The sequence below is a fragment of the Chiloscyllium plagiosum genome, unplaced genomic scaffold (assembly GCF_037043375.1).
Source record: "Chiloscyllium plagiosum isolate Xiang-an unplaced genomic scaffold, Cpla_swu_hap1 HiC_scaffold_37, whole genome shotgun sequence".
Classification (NCBI taxonomy): Eukaryota; Metazoa; Chordata; class Chondrichthyes; order Orectolobiformes; family Hemiscylliidae; genus Chiloscyllium; species Chiloscyllium plagiosum.
This window is the reverse complement of record NW_028270175.1, coordinates 84156464-84175031: the sequence shown is the minus strand read 5'-3', so window position 1 is coordinate 84175031 and position 18568 is coordinate 84156464. Positions and strand designations below refer to the sequence as shown.

At 41.3% G+C, this 18568-nt stretch overlaps 1 protein-coding gene across 1 annotated transcript; it reads right to left on the bottom strand.

Annotated features, from left to right (window-relative positions):
- Nucleotides 1-529: 529 nt before the first annotated feature.
- LOC148139858 (pancreatic secretory granule membrane major glycoprotein GP2-like) lies at nucleotides 530-14590 on the bottom strand. Its single transcript, XM_087980168.1, has 7 exons — nucleotides 14557-14590; nucleotides 12901-13045; nucleotides 11810-11886; nucleotides 11549-11713; nucleotides 4518-4676; nucleotides 1147-1232; nucleotides 530-631 (listed from the first exon to the last, which is right to left on the bottom strand). Exons 1-7 carry the CDS (start codon nucleotides 14588-14590, stop codon nucleotides 530-532), a joined length of 768 nt encoding a protein of 255 aa, XP_087836294.1.
- Between the last annotated feature and the right edge of the window lie 3978 nt (nucleotides 14591-18568).

Here is an 18568-nt window from a genome sequence, read left to right as displayed (position 1 = left end):
CCATCTTGTGTAACCAATGGGATCCATCAAGATTTTTATTTTAAAAATGGGGCATCCATTTAAGACAGAAATGAGAAATGTTCCAGTTGTTCTGTTATACTTCGGTGAGTTTTCGGGATCTCCCTTCCTCAAAATTCAGCGAATGCAGGCAATAGAAATCTTTTGTTGAATGATCACTGAATACTGAGTGGATGAAAGACTATCTTTGAATTTGGAGCTGAGGTTAAAATCAGATCGGGGATCACATTGGATCATTTGAGCAGGCTGGATGGGTCGAGGGCCCTGCACTTGTTGTTCGCCGTTTGTTAAAAGGGCCATCCATGTTTACATGGAGCATACGGTGGGGAAAAGTGCAATATAAAGCATATTCGTTACCACTATAAAGGAAGCACGTTTCTATTCAACAGCAGAACTAACTGCTAATGGTTTGCTTTCGTTATGTCAGAAGTGTGAAGGCCAATTCGGTTGTCGCAATCCAGTGATCATTATGGCAAGGCGATGCCTGGGTGTTTGGGCCTCATGACCACACTCAGTTTCCTTCAGCTCCTGAAGCGACCACAGCCACACAGTGTCCCTCCGTCTGGACTAATTCCACATTCCTCCGGGCTCGCTCATTGACCATTTCCTGAAGCTTTAATGCACAATGAAAAACAAGATGTTTACACTGAGATTAGGAGACGAAGCAGAGTCAAAAGGTATTGTCAAATGGAGACAGGAGCAGGGAGGGGAATGGCGCAAATTGAGAAACACACAAAGTGGGCTGGAATGAGAGACAGGGACAAGGAGAGGAGAAAAAACGAGAGGCGATGGCATCATTTCGGTAGCACCAGTGAAAGAGGAGAAACATGGGGGGCGGGGCGAGAATGATATATAATAGGACAGTAATAGAAGACAAAATTTGATGGAGAAATCAAAACATGAAAGGAAGCGAAAAAGCAAAAATCATAAGATGGTCATTCAGCTTTACTCTCGATCTTTTGTCCGTATGACGCAAGTAGAAAATATGAGAGGTTTATCATTGCTGAGCTCCTCCCCAAAACAGTTATTATATGCAGTTGCGGGGGCGAGGGTGATGGTCGAACTCGTGGAGTGGCATTGGATGTGGGTAATTTGCGTCTGCCCTCTTTGCATCGTGGAATCTCTTACCGTCTTCAGCGTGATTTTCTTCGCCTTTTTGTTGTCAATCTCTGCATCCGAAGTGATCATCAGCTGAACCCATTGATGCGGAGAACCTAAATGCAATATTTACGACATCAAACAAATTACACACACATGTAGTTCTGGACAGGATATAGTATTGATTTATAAAATGTCCCTCCCAGATTGGATTCACTCTTGTCTTGCTCGTAATTGTTTGTTCCATCTGCACATCTGTATATTGTTATTCTGCCTTCAGTTCACTATTCTTATCTGCTCTCTCTCTTCCCTCAATTACCATGCTTCACTCTATGCTTCTAATGGTCTGCTGCTCATTGATTCCATTTCACAAGCAATTTATTTCCATGCTTACGCAATTCCAGACTTCCAGTTTCACCTTTGCCTCGTGATCAGAGTGATCAATAAATGACCCATGAAGTTAGGAAGACACAGGTGGAGGGAAATAGATGCAGATAGGAAGACCCAAATGCAGAGGATTTCAAAAGGAAGGACTGAAGGTGGTGTTTGGCATTAAAGACGAAGCTTCGTGAACCAGTTTGAAGGTTCTACAATAACTGCTCCACCCTGCAGTGTCTGCCCCACTTAATATTTTTGATCGTCAATGGTGTAAAAGAACTGTATACATAGCATTGAGGTATCAGGAGTCATCACACGAATACAGATAATACAAGTAAGTCAATGATTTCCAGGATGCAACTTCAATTGCTATACCCCGGTAAGTTTTGTGGATGTTCAAGAAAACAATTAAGGAGCAAATAATCGACAGGAGAAAACACTTGTGAACAACTTTCTGGTTAATCCAAAGATATTCAGCAAATAAATCAAGATGAAGTGAATAACCATGGAACGATCAGTCCCTAACAAACTATCAGTTTATGTCTAGTGGGCACACACTGGAAGAGTATTAAATGAGACACAATATTTGATCAGCTAAGTCCGCATTGCTTTGTTACCTGGAGGTCATGGCTCAGAAGGCTTGTTAATTATTTTGAAGAAGTGTTCAAGTGTTTGGCAGGCTATCAATTAATCAGTATTTCGGAAATAAATTTAACACAACTCCAAGCCAAAACGCATGAAGTTAAAATTGCAAAGGATGCAGCGGAATTTGGCAATTATGATTTAAATAAAAATGCCCATAGACATAGCAGTTGGTTATGCTAAAGGCCAGTGTGTGGAACAGGTATCAGTGGGTACCACTGTTATCATTGTTGGTCACTTAATCTTTGAGATGTTCACAAACAACTTTGATCTGCGAGATGCGAATTTCGGAGAGTCGTCACACGGGCATGCTAAAGAAGATTGCAGGTTATACAAAGCTTAAAGTTTGTGAGAAGATTTGTAGCTCGGGTGCTCGTTGCTGTGGTTCTGTTCGCCGAGCTGGAAGTTTATGTTGCAAACGTTTCGTCCCCTGTCTAGGTGACATCCTCAGTGCTTGGGAGCCTCCTGTGAAGCGCTTCTGTGGTGTTTCCTCCGGAATTTATAGTGGCCTGTCCCTGCCGCTTCCGGTTGTCAGTTTCAGCTGTCCGCTGTAGTGGCCGGTATATTGGGTCCAAGTCTATGTGTTTGTTGATGGAGTTTGTGGATGAGTGCCATGCTTCTAGGAATTCCCTGGCTGTTCTTTTTTTTGCTTACTACTAATGGTAGTATTGTCCCACACAACCGGAAGCGGCAGGGACAGGCCACAAAAAATTCCGGAGGAAACACCACAGAAGCGCTTCACAGGAGGCTCCCAAGCACTGAGGATGTCACCTAGACAGGGGACGAAACGTTTGCAACAAAAACTTCCGGCTCGGCGAACAGAACCACAGCATACAAAGCTTAGCCAAGTAGGTGACATTAAATATATTTACATATATATTAGATGAATGGATTTTGTCAGGTGACATTTTTAACCTGATAAATGTGACGAAGCAACAACCAAGGCTTGGTTTCAGAGAGGGGAAAAGGAGAAAAGCATTCCTGAAGAAGGGCTTATGCCAGAAACGTCGATTCCCATGTTCCTTGGATGCTGCCTGACCTGCTGCGCTTTTCCAGCAACACATTTTCAGTTCTGAGAGGAGAAAAGTCATGTTACTGCCCTTGTTCACAGATACATGAATCTGGCAGGAGAATTCAACCGGGTAGTTGACAAGCCGCATTGCATTCTTGTCATTTTGAGGCATCCCATTGTGAAAACAACATGGTGGTCAATTTGAATCTGCAGAAAGTTTTGCTCAGTTCATTGCTGAACTAATGTTGCAGTTTTGGTCATCACACTGTCGGAAGATGTGGTTGCACTGGAAAGGGTCAAAAGAATGTTTGTCAGGAGGTTGCCTTGGATGAAGCTATGAAGAGGTTATGCATATCGTTTTTTGTTTTGAGTGTGAAAGTTTGAATGGGGATCCCAGACTGGTAGACAAGATCAGCACAGGCATGAACAGGGTGAAATGAAAGCCGCTGGTTCTCTTCGTAGAAATATCCATATCAAGGAAAAAGTATTGAAGTGAAAGGCAGAAAGCTTACACGATGTTGAAAGAATATCGTTTTTCGCTAGATGTGTTTGGGTTTTGATTGAACTGTCAGCGATAATAGTACTGGTGGGAAACGTCACGAAACTTTGAAAGTACTTGGATGAGCATTCAAAGTAACATACGATTAAAGACTATCGGTCGAGTGCGGCAAAGTTGGACTTGCGAAGTTGGTATTATTACCATTGTCAGTATAAACTTAATCGGTCAATCAGGCTCTCCAGTAATTTATCATTCTCGTGGTAACTACTGAGAACCATTACATTCTATGCATCTCAGTTCATACATTCCAAACTCCTCAGTCATTACATCTAACTCCACTTAGCCACTGCATCCCACTTCCCTCAGTCGCTGCACAATACCCTGACTTCATACTTCTTAGTTAGGTCAGCTATCCAAGCTATCAGTCAGGTAAAGTTACTGACACTGCCTTTATCGTAAGTCCATTCTGGGTCGGGTAAGTAGACCGAAACTGCGTACAATATTCAGTCGTGTTCTCATTTAAGGCATGTACAATTATCGCAAGACATGCCAGATCCTATATTCAAAACGACTTGCTTTGAAAAGCGACATTTCATTTACTTCTTGACTTACCTGCATGACTTCCTTTTGCAGCTAGGACAATCAAATCTTTTTGCACATTGCACTGTCTCAACGTGTAGCCATTTTGATTTTCAACTGTCGTCGCCTTTTTGCTGCTACAATTTACTTCATCCTGCATGGTTTTCCACACTCATCCAACTTGTCAAAACGACACTGAAATTATCTGCATTTTCTCGCAAGTCATCACGCCACACAGCTTGGTGTTCATATACTTTCTCTGATTTGTTCCATAACCTACAAATCCCTTACCTTGCTCAGCATCAGTCTGAAGGTTATAATATTCCGTAGGGTTGGATGGAAGAGTAAACGAATTCAAAGTCGAAGTCTCAGACCCTGAAGAGTCAGGCGAGGCAATGTCAATCGAAAATGTTGTCGATAGATCCTTGTGTCTTTGAGTTGGTACTCTTTCTGCAATAGGAAGAAAGGATGGTGGCATATGAGCTTACAGGTGATGCATCGTGTACTGTTTTGAAAGGTTACATAATCATTAGATAATGCATCTATTTCGCAAATAAACCCACTCCATACTTGCACTGCGTGTCTCAATAAACTACTCTTAGTGGGGTCGGACGATAGAATCAGAGCAGTGCCAAACCCGAAGTCGTCACAAGAGCACAGGTGTCATAAAATTGACAAGAAATTGCCAGAACCACGTCAATGCCGACGCGGAGAAATGTTTGATGAATGAGAAAGAAGAGTTAATCGGGCTAAACAAGTGCATAAGATAACTCTGGCTGGTAATATTAAGGGGAGTATACACAGATTCTATGAATATATCAAAAGGAAATGAATTCTGTGTAAGGAATTGGTGGACGAAGGTGGCAATTGTTGCTTTAACTGAAGCACATTGGCAAAACGCTGAAACATTACTTTACAGGTGTCTTTTTTTTTTACCAGGAGGACAATACAAGCACAAAATGTCGGAATTTATGTTAAGAGGCGAGGTGGTATGGGAGGACTTTTTAAAAAATTTAACAGTGGTCAAATATTCAGTTTTTTAACAATAGGGTTGCTCAGGAAGTTAATTCGAATTGCCTGAGCCAAATCTTCCAGTTGAAATCGTGTCGTAGAGAGGATGAAAGAAGATTCGAGAACGACTAACGCCAAAACTTCCTTTCGACAATAATCTCGTAAACAAATAGTAGAGAGCAATTAACCAATAACCCTCATGTAATTATTGGGAAGGCTTTTGAAGAAAGAACAAGTGAAGCATAAAATGAGGTTTCATTTGGCGAACCAAACATTGAAAGGGTATTCACTGCCTCTTTGCCAAAGGGAGATGTTAGAAAAAAAGCTTACTGGAATATTTCTACGAGGTAACAAAATGTTTGGCATTTTATATAATTTATAATAATTTCTACAATAACTTTCACAAGATCCAACATGGGAAACTTAGGTAAAAATGTAAAAACGCGGCAAATTTAACAAGTAGGTTCCACGAATTTCAGAATGATGGGAGAAAGATGGTCTGTTGTTGAATTGACAGCAATGTGTACCACAGTGATCATTGCTGGTTCACTTATTTTTCATATTCTTAAGTAAAATAGATTTGTAGCTTCAAATGTGAATGTGTGAGCACTGAGGACCTTTATTAAATTATGCTGATACAAAGATTGGCCAATTAAGTACATTGAGGAACATGTTATTCAGTGACACATGGATACAAATACTTTGCCAGGTAGACGGTTGTGTGCCAGATGAAATGTAAAACTGACATATGTGTGATGGTACAATTTACAAGAAGGAAGAATACGTGTCACAACGTAATGAATGATTGGACATTCGGAATCAAAGAAGAAAAGAAGTGTCTTGCAGTATGTGGACCCAGATTCCTGAATGTGTAAAGACAGGTTGACGAGATAATTAAAGAAGCACATTGGTTAATTCCATTTCCCTGGTGCTCTTTCGCTCATAAATGCAGGGAGATAAGATTTCAGATGCAAATGACTGTGTTTCAGTCACTGTTGGAGTACTGTGAGCATACTGGTCAATGCACGATAGAAAGATTTGATTGCTCTGGAGTCGGTGCACAGAATATTTTCCACAAAGGTTCCTTGAATAGAGCTATATAGAAAGTTTGGATACGCTGGAGTTGTCCCCTTTGGAGAGGAAGGTGCTGAATTTGTCGTGACAGCATGGTTGAGATAAGAAAGGGCATCGACAAGCTGAAAAAAAGACAACCTCTTTCCCTTCATAGAAACTAATGAAACAGATGACGCAACTGTCAAGTGCAAAGTAAAGGCTGAGGAGATTTTTGGAGTTAAAGCATATGGACAGAAGCAATATTGGGATTTGAAATACATTGGCTGGGAGTTTTTCTGCTCATCAACATCTCAACTGGTAAAATGCAGTGAACCAGCATTTGAAGTGTCATAATATTCAAGACTACGGCAATATTTGGAGGACTGGAGAAGTATGAAGGTGGTGATATGCCATTATTCAAATAACCTCTGCGGTCGGATTGGAATCTATAACTCTGTGTTTTCTCTCCTGCATCATTGCATTCGACTCACTCTTTCACTTCATCCCGATCACCTCAGTCATTAATTTACTCACGAAATCCCATTTTTGTCAAATATGACTTCTCAGTTCCCAGTTCACGTTTTCGACTCAGTTAAGACACTGACTCCCACTTCCACCAGTCATGAGATCGTACCCGCTCAGTCACGACATCCTGCTGTCTGATTTACTGAATTCCATTCACCTTAATCACGGTCTTCTAACCTTGTCGGTCAACACATCAAATTCTCCTCCAAAATTCAATCTCACTTCCTTAAGTCACTCACTTCATCACTCCTCCCATGCCAGTCACAACATCCCACCATCTTCAGACACTGTGTTATATTCCCATCAGTAACAAAGTCCCAGTCCAATCATGCACAGTATTTTGTTACCGTCAGTAAAAGCATTACCCTCCATTCGGGGACGATATTCTATTCCTTTCATTGACAACATCCCACTCCCGTCACGTGCTTTATTCTACTCCAGTCTTTAACAAAATCACACTGGGCCGGGGGAATTTAACGTTCGACCATCACGCACTCTTTCACACTTGGATGAGTTACACATCCTTCTCCTATCAGTCTGCCAATTCATTTTTCCTCACTTCAGCATCCGCCAAGTTCTACTCTATCTTAGATGTTCATCTGAACTGCTCAGAATTACACTTGGACTTTGCGATTTTTGGGGCTTTTTGTTCATCAGGTTGAGGTTCAGGTTGCAGTTTGCACCCTGCGCTGGTAGGTTTGTGACCAGCTGGTTCTTTACCACACGGCTTAACATAATCAGTGAGCCTCTGTTGAAGCACTGTCTTCTGTCCTGCTTTTTCTTTACGTGTCTTGGTCTGTTAAAGTGGGTGATATCATTTCCGGTTCTTTCCGAAGAGATTGGTAAATAGGATTACTACAGATGTGCTTATTGATGGAGTTTCGGTTTGAATGCCAGGGATCGCAGAATTCACGTGCGTGTTTACATTTTGCTGTCCGAGGATGGATGTGATATTGATGTCGTGTATTTCTTTATCCGTGTGTTAAGATACTAGTTATAGATGATCATGTCTTTTAATGACTAGTAGGTGTTTGTGTATCCAGGAGGCTAGATTTCTTCCTGGCTGTAGGGTGTAATGTTTGATGTAGCCCTTGCAGGGCATTTTGTAAATGACATTCGAATTTCAGTTTGGTCGTAAAGTGTCCTTTAGGTTCATCAGTAGCAGTTTCATTCCATTGGTAGATTTGTGGGCTACCAACACTGAATCGGACAAACAAGCAGGAAAATAGCCATCAGGATAAACGAACACCAACTATGTATCAACATTCATGACCAGCTATAACAACGATCCTTCCACACAGACGAAGAAGGACACCACTTTGATTGTGACAGCACATCTATTTTCGGACAGACGAAACAAAGACAGGCACGGGAATTCCTAAAGGCCTGGCATTCAAACAGGAACTCCACCAATAAACATATCGATTTGACCCCATTTACCAACCTCTGAGAAAAAAGAAACAATAGTTATGTCACCCACCTAACAGACCAAGAAAATAAACAGAAACTGGGACAGAACACCATTAGTTGAACGGAGGCTCACATTTGACGAAACGTCTGAGAAAAAAATAATAAAACGCAGAATATCGATCAATGGAGTGCAGAACAGGCCATTCGGCCCTCGATGTTGCGCCAAACTATGAACTAGTCTAAGCCCATCCCGACACTACCCCATCATCTTCCATGTGCTTATAGTTATGTTTGAATCTCACTAATGTTGGTGAATTAACTACATTGGCAGGCAGGGCATTCCATGCCCTTAACACTCTGTGAGTGAAGAAATTGCCTCTGACTTCTGTCTTAAATTTATCACGCATCAATTTGTAGCTATGACCCCTCGTTGAAGTTGATGGCATCATCACAGGGAATAAAAGACTTTCATGTCAACCCATTCTAATCCTCTGATCGTCTTGTATCAAATCCCCTATCAAATCCCCTCTTGGCCTTTTCCTTTCCAATGAGAATACAATTAAAGTCTCTCAGCCTTTCCTCATAAGGCCTTCCCTCCAGACTACGCAACATCCTGGTAAATCTCCTCTGCATCTTTTCCAATGTTTCCACATCCTTCCTGTAATGGGGGGACCAGACTCTACACAATATTCCAAGTGCGGCCACACTTGCGTTTTGCATAATTGCAGCTTGACATTGTGGCTCCGGAACACAATCCCTCTACCGATGAAACATACCATAATGCATGCCTTCTTAACAGCACAACCTGGTTGACAAGTTTCAGTGAACTATGTACATGGACTCCAAGATCCATCTGCACATCCACACTGCCAAGAATCTTTCCATTGACCCAGTATTCGGTCTTCCTGTTATTCTTCTCAAAGTGAATCTATTCACATTTATCTACATTGTACTCCATTCGTCACCTCTTAGCCCAATTCTGCAGTTCATGCAAGTCGTCCTGAAACCTGCAACATTATTCCAAACTATCCACTACTCCAACGACATTAAAGTCACCTGAAAATTTACTAACACATTCGCCTATCCCTGCATCCAAGTCTATTACAAAAACTACAAGCAGCAGTGGTCCTAAAACAGATTGTTGTGGCACACCATTAGGAAGCTGACGCCAGTCTGAATATTTTCCATCAACCACCAATTGCTGCTTTCTTGCAGAAAGCCAATTTCCAATCAAAACTGCTAAATTAATCTCAATTCCAAAAACTGCATTGTCTCCAACTGCCTAGCATGTGGAAACTTATCAAAGGCTGTCCTCAGGTCCATGTATACCATGTCAACTGCCCTACCCTCATCGACATGCTTGGTTAACTTCTCAAAAAACTCAATGTGGTCGGTGAGACTTGACCTGTCTTTGATGAAACCATGTTGACGACCTGCAATCCGATCTCGACAGAGCCCACACACAACTTCCCACTTCTATCTTTGAATGGCGCGATCACAATTCTAGTCATCCTTTTCTTCCTCACATAGTTATAGAAAGCTTCATTGTTCTCCTTTATTTTGCCTGATAAAGACTGATCATGTCTTCTCTTTGATCTTCTGAACTCTCACTTTAAATCCTACCTAGCAAATTTGCAACTTTCCGTCGTCTCACCTGAACCATGTCGCCTCATGGTCACATAAGCCTCCTTCTTCCGCTTAACAAGCGATGCAATTCCTTTCGTAAACCACAGTTCCCTTATGTTATCATTTCGCCCGTGCCTGGCTGGTATATATGTATCAAGGAAATGCAATATCTGTTCCCTAAACCAGCTCCACATTTCGTATATCTCTATCCCTGTATTTTGCTACCCCTTTCTTTGCATCCGACGTCTTGCCTAATCGTATTATAATTGCCCTTCCACCATCTGTATCTCATGCCTGTGGCATGTTCTATCCATCTTCGTCTCTGAACTAATCGAAACCGAATTATGGTCACTTTCCAAAGTACTCACCTGATACTAAATCAAACACCTGGCCTGGTCCATTACCAAGTATTAAACCAACTGTTGCCGTCACTCTTATCGACCCTTCGACATACTGTGTCAGGAAACCTACCTGCACACATTGTACGAAAACTAATCCATCCGACATCCTCGAAATATAGCATTTCTCATGAATGCTGTGGGATTAAAAGCCACCCCATAATGACCACGCTGTACATTTCACTTCTACCCAGAATCGTTTTGCCGAAACTCTCCTCCATATTAGGTGCGGCACGGTGGCTCAGTGGTTAACACTGCTGCCTCCGAGCACCAGGATTCCAGGTTCAATTACAGCCTCGGGTGACTGTCTGAGTGGAGTTTGCGCATTTTACCTCTGTCTGCGTGGGTTTCCTCCGGGTGCTCAGGTTTCCTACCACAGTACAAAGATGTGGAGGTCAGGTGAATTTGCAATGCTAACTTGCTCCAAAGTGTGAGGTCAATTATCAGAGGGGAATGGGTCTTTCTGGGTTACTCTTCTGAGGGTCGGTGTGGACTGGTTCGGCCGAAGTGCCTGTTTCCACACTGTAGGGAATCGAATCTAATCCCTGGAAATCTGCGCAGGCCTATAAATAACCTCCCAGCAGTGTAACCTCTCCTCTCTTGTTTCTGACCACAGCTCATGCTCTCTCAATAGACGAGTCCTCGTTAGAAGTTCTTTCGACTACCATTATACTTGTCTTGACTAACAAGGCCACACTTCCCACACACCCTATTTTACCTTCTTCCCTGTTCTGAATGGAAGATCTAAACCCTGGAACCTACAACATCCATTCCTCCCCCTGCTCTATCCACGAATAGCCACAGCATTGAAGTCCCAGGGACCTATCCATGCTGCAAGCTCATCGACCTTATTTCGGATACTTCTGGCTTTGAAGACTCACTTCAAACCAATTTGCGACCTGCCAGCCCATTCATGTGACCACGAAATCCTGTCCATGTCCTCCCTACTCTCATCCTTCTGTGCATTGGAACTACACCTCAGGTTCCCATTCTCCTGGTGAGTTAGTTTAACCCCATCCGAATAGCACCAGCAGATTTTCCACCCAGTATATGTAGACCCACCAGCTCAGCGAGCAAACTTACAACCGGACACTTGGTCTCTTCTGTATTCTGTACTCTCCCATGGAGGTACAGAGTGAGTGACATGGAGAGCAATTATGTTTTCCAGAAATTAGGGACAGGACCACATAGTATCTCATCTCATTTTTGCTTACCGAATAAGGGGTGCTTGTAACATTCTAACGGACTCACATGAAATCTCAGAACCACACTGTGCGTGGTAAATTACTTATGACGTACCTGCACAATATCCAGCATTACAGAATTGTGTCGGCTTCAACTCATACACAAAGAATGTGGAACATTTCTTGATGATGATGTCTTGGCTGGAGGAGCAGTTATTATTATTCCAATTAAAACAGATAGTCCTGGTTACCTCCCCTTCACTCACGGAGGGATGGCGACCTGCAATTCATTTTGTTTTAATCGGAAATGATTAAAAGATAAAATGAACAGTGCATAATGGAGAATTAAATATGGTAGATAAATAGGTTGTTATACCATTTAACCAGCCTGTACTCCTTGTGCAGCAGAGATCAATTGGGATAGCATTCTCTGGAATCATCCATTCACCAGAACTGAGATAAAAATTACAGAGTCAGCTCCTGATCTGATCACATATATTATCTGACTGGTAAAATGTCCGAGATTTCCACAATCTGTGCCCCTTTCGAAAACATGCACTCGGAATGAAATATTTCCCTCCAGCCCGAATATATACTGTTATCCCTTGGCTCAGGTTCAGGTATTTGCAATATTGTACGGAGGATTTACTGCATAGAAAGTGGACATTCTATCTACTGTTTTTTTTTTTCAATTATTCACACATACACGAACTTTCAAGCATGATCTATAGATATCCTCTCATCAACATTAAACTATCCTGGTTTATCCTCAAGTGTTTTACGATCTTTATTCCATTAAACACGTAACAAAAGTTGAAGTCAATACCCGTCTCTGTGGTCGTGAGCTGAACATTCAAATTATTCTCTTGATAGAGGAGTCTGTTCAGAATTCTCCATTAGATTCATGATTAACCCTCACAGCGATTGTCTTATTAATACTTGGTTGAATCACTTTCAAAGAGAACACAGTTCTCTTCGTGTAAATTAATGAAAGACCGTGAATACCAGAGTAGGTGCCCCTCGATTGCATAACCAGAATAACATCAAGACCAAAACAAAATGTTGTGCTCCTAATGCGGAGCACCAAACTGTGGACTGTGCTCTTTCTGTAAATTAACTGATGGCTATGGAGACAGGAAATGTGTGCTGCATTTCAATTGTGGTGTGATAAATGTTTAAAACAGAGTTACACATGATTATGAAAGAGTTTGCTTTTAATTTTATAAAAATATCACGAGTCCTTCCCTAAAATACATTTATGTTTCTCTCTTTGCGAAACATGATGTTTTCAGTTTCAACAATGAGGGAGATAAGTTTAGTATTCCAGAATTACAGATGTTTTTGTTTCACTCCCACCAATTCCCTCATAGCTTTACACTGGTGCCTAGGACAATGAAACCATTGACAGTGAGCCATCACCCCGCCTTTTACAATTATACTAACGTTCCAAGAAAGCTCACTCTTTACCTATTAAAGCTGTACCATCCCTGTTGGAGATTTTTACCACACTCATCTCGGTGTAAGCATTCTTTTATACCCAATTTAATGCTCCTCCTGGTCGGGTCCAAGACTGTGTGGTTCACACATGGATCAGCGATTTTGCTGTTTGGGACTGAGGGTCACAAAAAATACTGTTTAATATTATGTTGTAAAGAACAGTGAATTTGACATAGCAACATGAGCTGCCAGAAGCATCAAAACTATAATTGATATTAGCAGGGACGAGGGACACAGTAATCTGGAACGACTGAAGTTCCAATTGTAGTCATTTGCGAAGTAGAGGTTGAGTGCAGTTTTGAACAAAAAAACATTGAAAGTCACGAGTGTTTTTGACAGTGTCGATTACGAGAGAAAGTGATCGTATTGACAGAAATATTGAAAACAAGAAAGAAGTGGGAAGCACGGTCGCACAGTAGTTAGCACTGCTGCTTCACAGCGCCTGAGACCCGGGTTCAATTCCCGCCTCAGGCGACTCCTTGTGTGGAGTTTGCACATTCTCCCTGTGTCTGCGTGGGTTTCCTCCGTGTGCACCGGTTTCCTCCCACAATCCAAAAATGTGCATTTAGGTGAATTGCCCGTAGTGTTAGGTAAAGGGGTAAATGTAGGCGAATGGGTCTGGGTGGGTTATGCTTCGGCGGGTCGGTGTGGACTTGTTGGGCCGAAGGGCCTGTTTACACACTGTAACGAATCTAATCTAAAAATCTAATCAGTTGCTTGAGTCATTGAGTCATAGAGATTACAGCACGGAAACAGACCCTCCGGTCCAACCCGTGATGTCGACCAGTTACCCCAACCCAATCTAGTCCCATTTCCCAACACATATTCCTACCCAGCACAAACCATTCCTACTCATATACACATCCAAATACCTTTTAAATTTTGCAATTGCAATTGCACCAGATTCCACTACTTCCTCTGGCTGCTATTTACATACACTTACCGCCCCCTGTGTGGAAAGCTGCCCCTTAGGTCACTTTTATAACTTCCCCCGCTCACTCTAAGCCTCTGCTCTCTCGTTGTGGACTCCCCCAACCCAGGAAAAAAGACGTTGTCAATTTATCCTCTCCATGCTCCTCAGAATTTTATAAACCTCTATAAGGTAAATTAATGATGTTCTGAAATGCAGATACATTGTTCTCCGCAGCTATTGGTATCAGGAACTTTGGCCGAAGAGTCTAATGGGGACAGAGGCAATCCGCTCTATGAGATGGAATTGGATGCGTATCGGAACAGGTGAGGTGAAGGGTTATGAACTGATTGCAGAAAATTGGTTCTTGGCAAAGGACACATTCTGAGACACAGCAGAGTCACGACATGCCAGTTGGCTTCCTGTTCTTCTTAAGCATTTCGTTGGAGTCTAGTGTAGTGTAATGGATACTGTAGTGCTCTTTCCGAAATAATTATAAATTTTATGCTAATAGTTAATAACAAGGGAGACAATTTGACAGAGTAGTGCCCATTCATTATATTACATAATTGTTTTTCTTTCGTAAGATTAACTCCTATCAGCACTGAAAATACAAAAGGTATCTTAATACGATCACAAATACACTATGGGCTATGTTTATGCGTGATTAAAACAATTAAACAGAGTGAAGTTTGAATGAATGTTCAGGAACTTACACATCAAACCGAGAACCAGCAGTAGAGTCCTCATGCCACTGTGTGATAGTCTGTAAATAGGAACAGAAAATTACTATTCTAAAGTGTCAATGAAGAGCGACATTATGGGAGATAAATTAACGATTGGTCGTCCTTGAATACGAATTACTATGAGTGGGTGGCTTCAAACCATCTTACATTCACTGGGTCAACTGCAGGAAAAATGAGATGTACATCTGTGTTCCACCGGAACAACCACAGACAGGGTGCGATCCAACTCTCTTCATCATTATTATCATCAACAGAATAAGAAACACCTCTCTCACATTTGAGCATCTATCTGTACACGTCCTTACAACTTCCATCTCATGTGTACAAGTAACAGTTACTGCAAGGTAATTGTAGTCCGAACATCACAATTACCAGAACCTCAACTGACTTGAATGCTATGTTCTAAACAATGAACCAGCTCCTTTTACTGTTTCATTACATGGTAATCTTTGAGAACAACTCCAATTGCAAACACTTCAATCGGTAGAGAAAAACAGTTCTCCCATCACCGAAACAAGTGAATATAAGTGACAGCTTTATGAGCTTGTTAGCGTGTTCCTTTAGTTCATTCCCGCTTACCTGTCTCTTTTGAAGTCAGTTTCGCTGTGGGGTATTCCAGTTCAGCTGCTAACTTTTTAGTCCAATCAAACTTCTGCTATGCATTGTGCCAGTTGCACAACAACTCACACCACATCCTTAGAAGACTCTGAACAAAGTGCTGGTTGGCTACATAATCAATGATTTAAATTGTGGCAACTTCAATGCAAATTAAATATTTTTTATGAAATGGCATACAGAAAGAGAACAATGATACATCTTTCCTGGCGTTGGAACGTGTTGTTTGGTTGTACTTGATCCTGATGTTCGCTTCATTTGACTACCGCCACACATCCACACCCTCACACAAAAGATGCAGGAATATTAGAATTGGCAGAGTACATGACCATGCTGTTGCCAGCACTGTCCAGCCTTCCTGAATTTGCATGGCCGCTAATCTGGCACTTGCAACGGCCGGTACATCGGGCAGCAGACTTGAGTACTTGCTGCGTTTGGGATACTAGGGGCCTGACAAGGCTGACAAACATTGCAGGCTGAATCTAAGACGTCGTAAAAGCCAACATGACTTTTAGTTCCATGTTCATCATTAAACTCTGACATGTTCTTCATCAATTTCGGATCCTCTAATACTATCAGGTTCTCAAAAAGTGATAGCGTCTGCACAAGCTTAACACCACTATTCGTGTCAAGGTGTAAAATAGTGACAGAGAGCGTGTCCGTTTCAAGACATTTCAAATTTTCAGAAAATACATTACTACCCGGGTATATATTAATTTCAGGATGGTATAAATTTCAGGCTTTGTCCTCGACTCAGACTCTGTGTAAGTTTTAGCGCCTGTCTATAATAGCGTCGTTATCATTTTTGCAGTTTCTATTAAGTGCAAGTTGTGCTTTAGTTGAAAAGACTGCATTCTCTTTAGGCTTTGTATCAATTTCAGAGCCGGGAATAATTCTGAGTATGTGTCGGGTTCAGGGTCTGTAATATTTTTACAGGGTCTACATTAGTTTCTGAACGTGCATCAAATTCAGAGACGTATTACTTTCTGATCTGAATGTATTTCAGTGTCTGCATTTGGATGTGTAATTGATTAAAATGTGCTTCAGCGTCAGGGGCTGTTTTCTCGTTTAACGTCTAAATTTGATTCAAGTACATATCAGTTTCACGGTCTGTTTTCCATGCAAGGCTTTTAGAGTGTTTATTATTTTCAATGTGTGTATCAGTTTCAGTTATATGGTCGGCATTACTTTCATAGACTGCATCATTGTAGGGTTTACATCACTTTCAATTTTTGAATAAGTTTCTGTTTTAGGGTGTGTATTAGTTTCGAAACCTGTGTCACTTGCGTTGCAATTTTCAGTCACGATTCGATTCAATAGAAGTATTAAGTTCAGTTTTTTTTAATAGTGTCAGCATCAGTAATAATTTCAAGGTCGATATCAGTTTCAGATTTTGTTTTCGATTAAGGCTATTCATTAATTTCAGGCACCGTATGCATTTCAGGTTTAGCATTCGTTTAAGGATCTGCATTACTTTCAGGGTATATGTCCATTTCATAGTCCATATCAATTTCACTGCCTGTTTTCGACTCGTCTGCATTGGCTCCTGACGAGTGATCAGTATTACTTTACAATACGCTCAGGTAATGTGCTGTCAATTTAGCCTCACTCCTCGAACCACTCCACGTCTAAAAAACAATTTGGAATTACAAAATTTCTTCGTTTGGTACACAGCAAGTTTGCATTTAAATAAAATCACAACTTAACGAGGCTTTGTGTTTCTATTGGTACTCAATGCAGAGCAGTCCGTCTATTGGACTTTGCCTACTTTTCTGGAGTTTCACAATCTTACATGTTCTGAAAAAAACAGGTTCTCCAGCAGCCCATTCACTCTCTGCATTTATTTGCATTTCTTGCCGCATGTGTGTTATGCAGTCCTTTATTCCTGAATAACATAGCAATAACAATTTCTCTCAATATTATGCAATCAAAATTAAACCAAATCCCAGTATTTACGGAGAATGCCAATCATTAAGTCCTGAGCTCCCTGATCAACAGACATCGACCTTCTTTCTTTCCCTTGCTTTCAGAGTGTTTATTGTTTTCAGTGTTTCAATTTTAGAGTCTGTATCACATTCATGAAGTGCAACTTTACAAGATTTTCATTACTTTCAGCTGCTGTCTTATTTTCGGTTTTGGGGCCTGCGTTCGTTTCATGAAATGTGTCACTGACTGTCCTTTTAACAGTATTTATTAAATGTAGGAGATTTGTTCGTTTCAGCAAAAGTTTCATTTACAATATTAGGCAGATACTTTTCAAATTTCTTATTAAATTAAGAACGAACATTAGTTTAAGGGAATCTATTCATTTCGGGGTGTGCATAAATTTCACTGTCTGATACCAGTCTGTATACTTTCACAGTCTCGATTAGATTCAGAGACAGTTTAAGTTTAAGAATGTGTGTCAGTATTAGGGTCACCCCAAGTTTGGTTATCCACTTTGGTGGCAAGAACAGGAAGGCAGACTACTACCTCAATGGAATCAATTTATGTAAAGGGGCAGTACAGAGAGATCTGGGTGTTCTTGTACACCAGTCAATGAAGTCAAGCATGCAGGTACAGCAGATAGTGAAGAAGGCTAATAGCATGCTGGCCTTCATAACAAGAGGAATTGAGTATAGAAGCAAAGAGGTGCTGCTGCAGCTGTACAGGGCCCTGGTGAGACCACACATGGAGTATTGTGTGCAGTTCTGGTCTCCAAATTTGAGAAAAGACATTCTGGCTATTGAGGGTGTGTCGCGTAAATTCACAAGATCAATTTCTGGAATGGCAGGATTACCTTACACTGAAAGACTGAAGTGACTGGGCTTGTATACCCTTGAGTTTCGAAGACTGAGAGGGGATCTGATTGAGACGTATAAGATTATGGAAGGATTGGACACTCTGGCAGTAGGAAACATATTTCCACTGATGGGTGAGTGCCAAACCAGAGGACACAGCTTAAAAATACGTGTAGACCATTTAGGACAAAGCTCAGGAGAAACTTCTTCACCCAGAAAGTGGTGGCTGTGTGGAATGCTCTGCCCCAGAGGGCAGTGGAGGCCCACTCTCTGGATTCATTGAAGAAAGAGTTGGATAGAGCTCACAAAGATAGTGGAATGAAGGGTTATGGAGATAAGGCAGAAACAGGATACTGATTAGGAATGATCAGCCATGATTATATTAAATGGCGGTGCAGGCTCGAAGGGCTGAATGGCCTACTCCTGCACCTATTGTCTATTGTCTATCTTTCACTTTCCTGTATTTTACTCGAATGTGTTCTTGAACGTATTTTGTAAAATCCCTTAGTTCTGAATTCCATATCAATAGGCAATTGTTCTTGTTCTCTCAATATTCTGCCAAGATAAGAAAAGTAAATGCAATATTT

What these genes read in the sequence shown, in the direction of transcription:
- LOC148139858 (XM_087980168.1), bottom strand. Translation starts at nt 14,590, where the DNA reads ATGAGGACTCTACTGCTGGTTCTCGGTTTGATGT. An exon ending in GGATGGTACAGCTTTAATAG is followed by an intron (nt 11,887 to 12,900) that starts GTAAAGAGTGAG and finishes TTTTTATCTCAG; the next exon opens with TTCTGGTGAATGGATGATTC. An exon ending in AGAAAATCACGCTGAAGACG is followed by an intron (nt 632 to 1,146) that starts GTAAGAGATTCC and finishes TGTGCATTAAAG; the next exon opens with CTTCAGGAAATGGTCAATGA.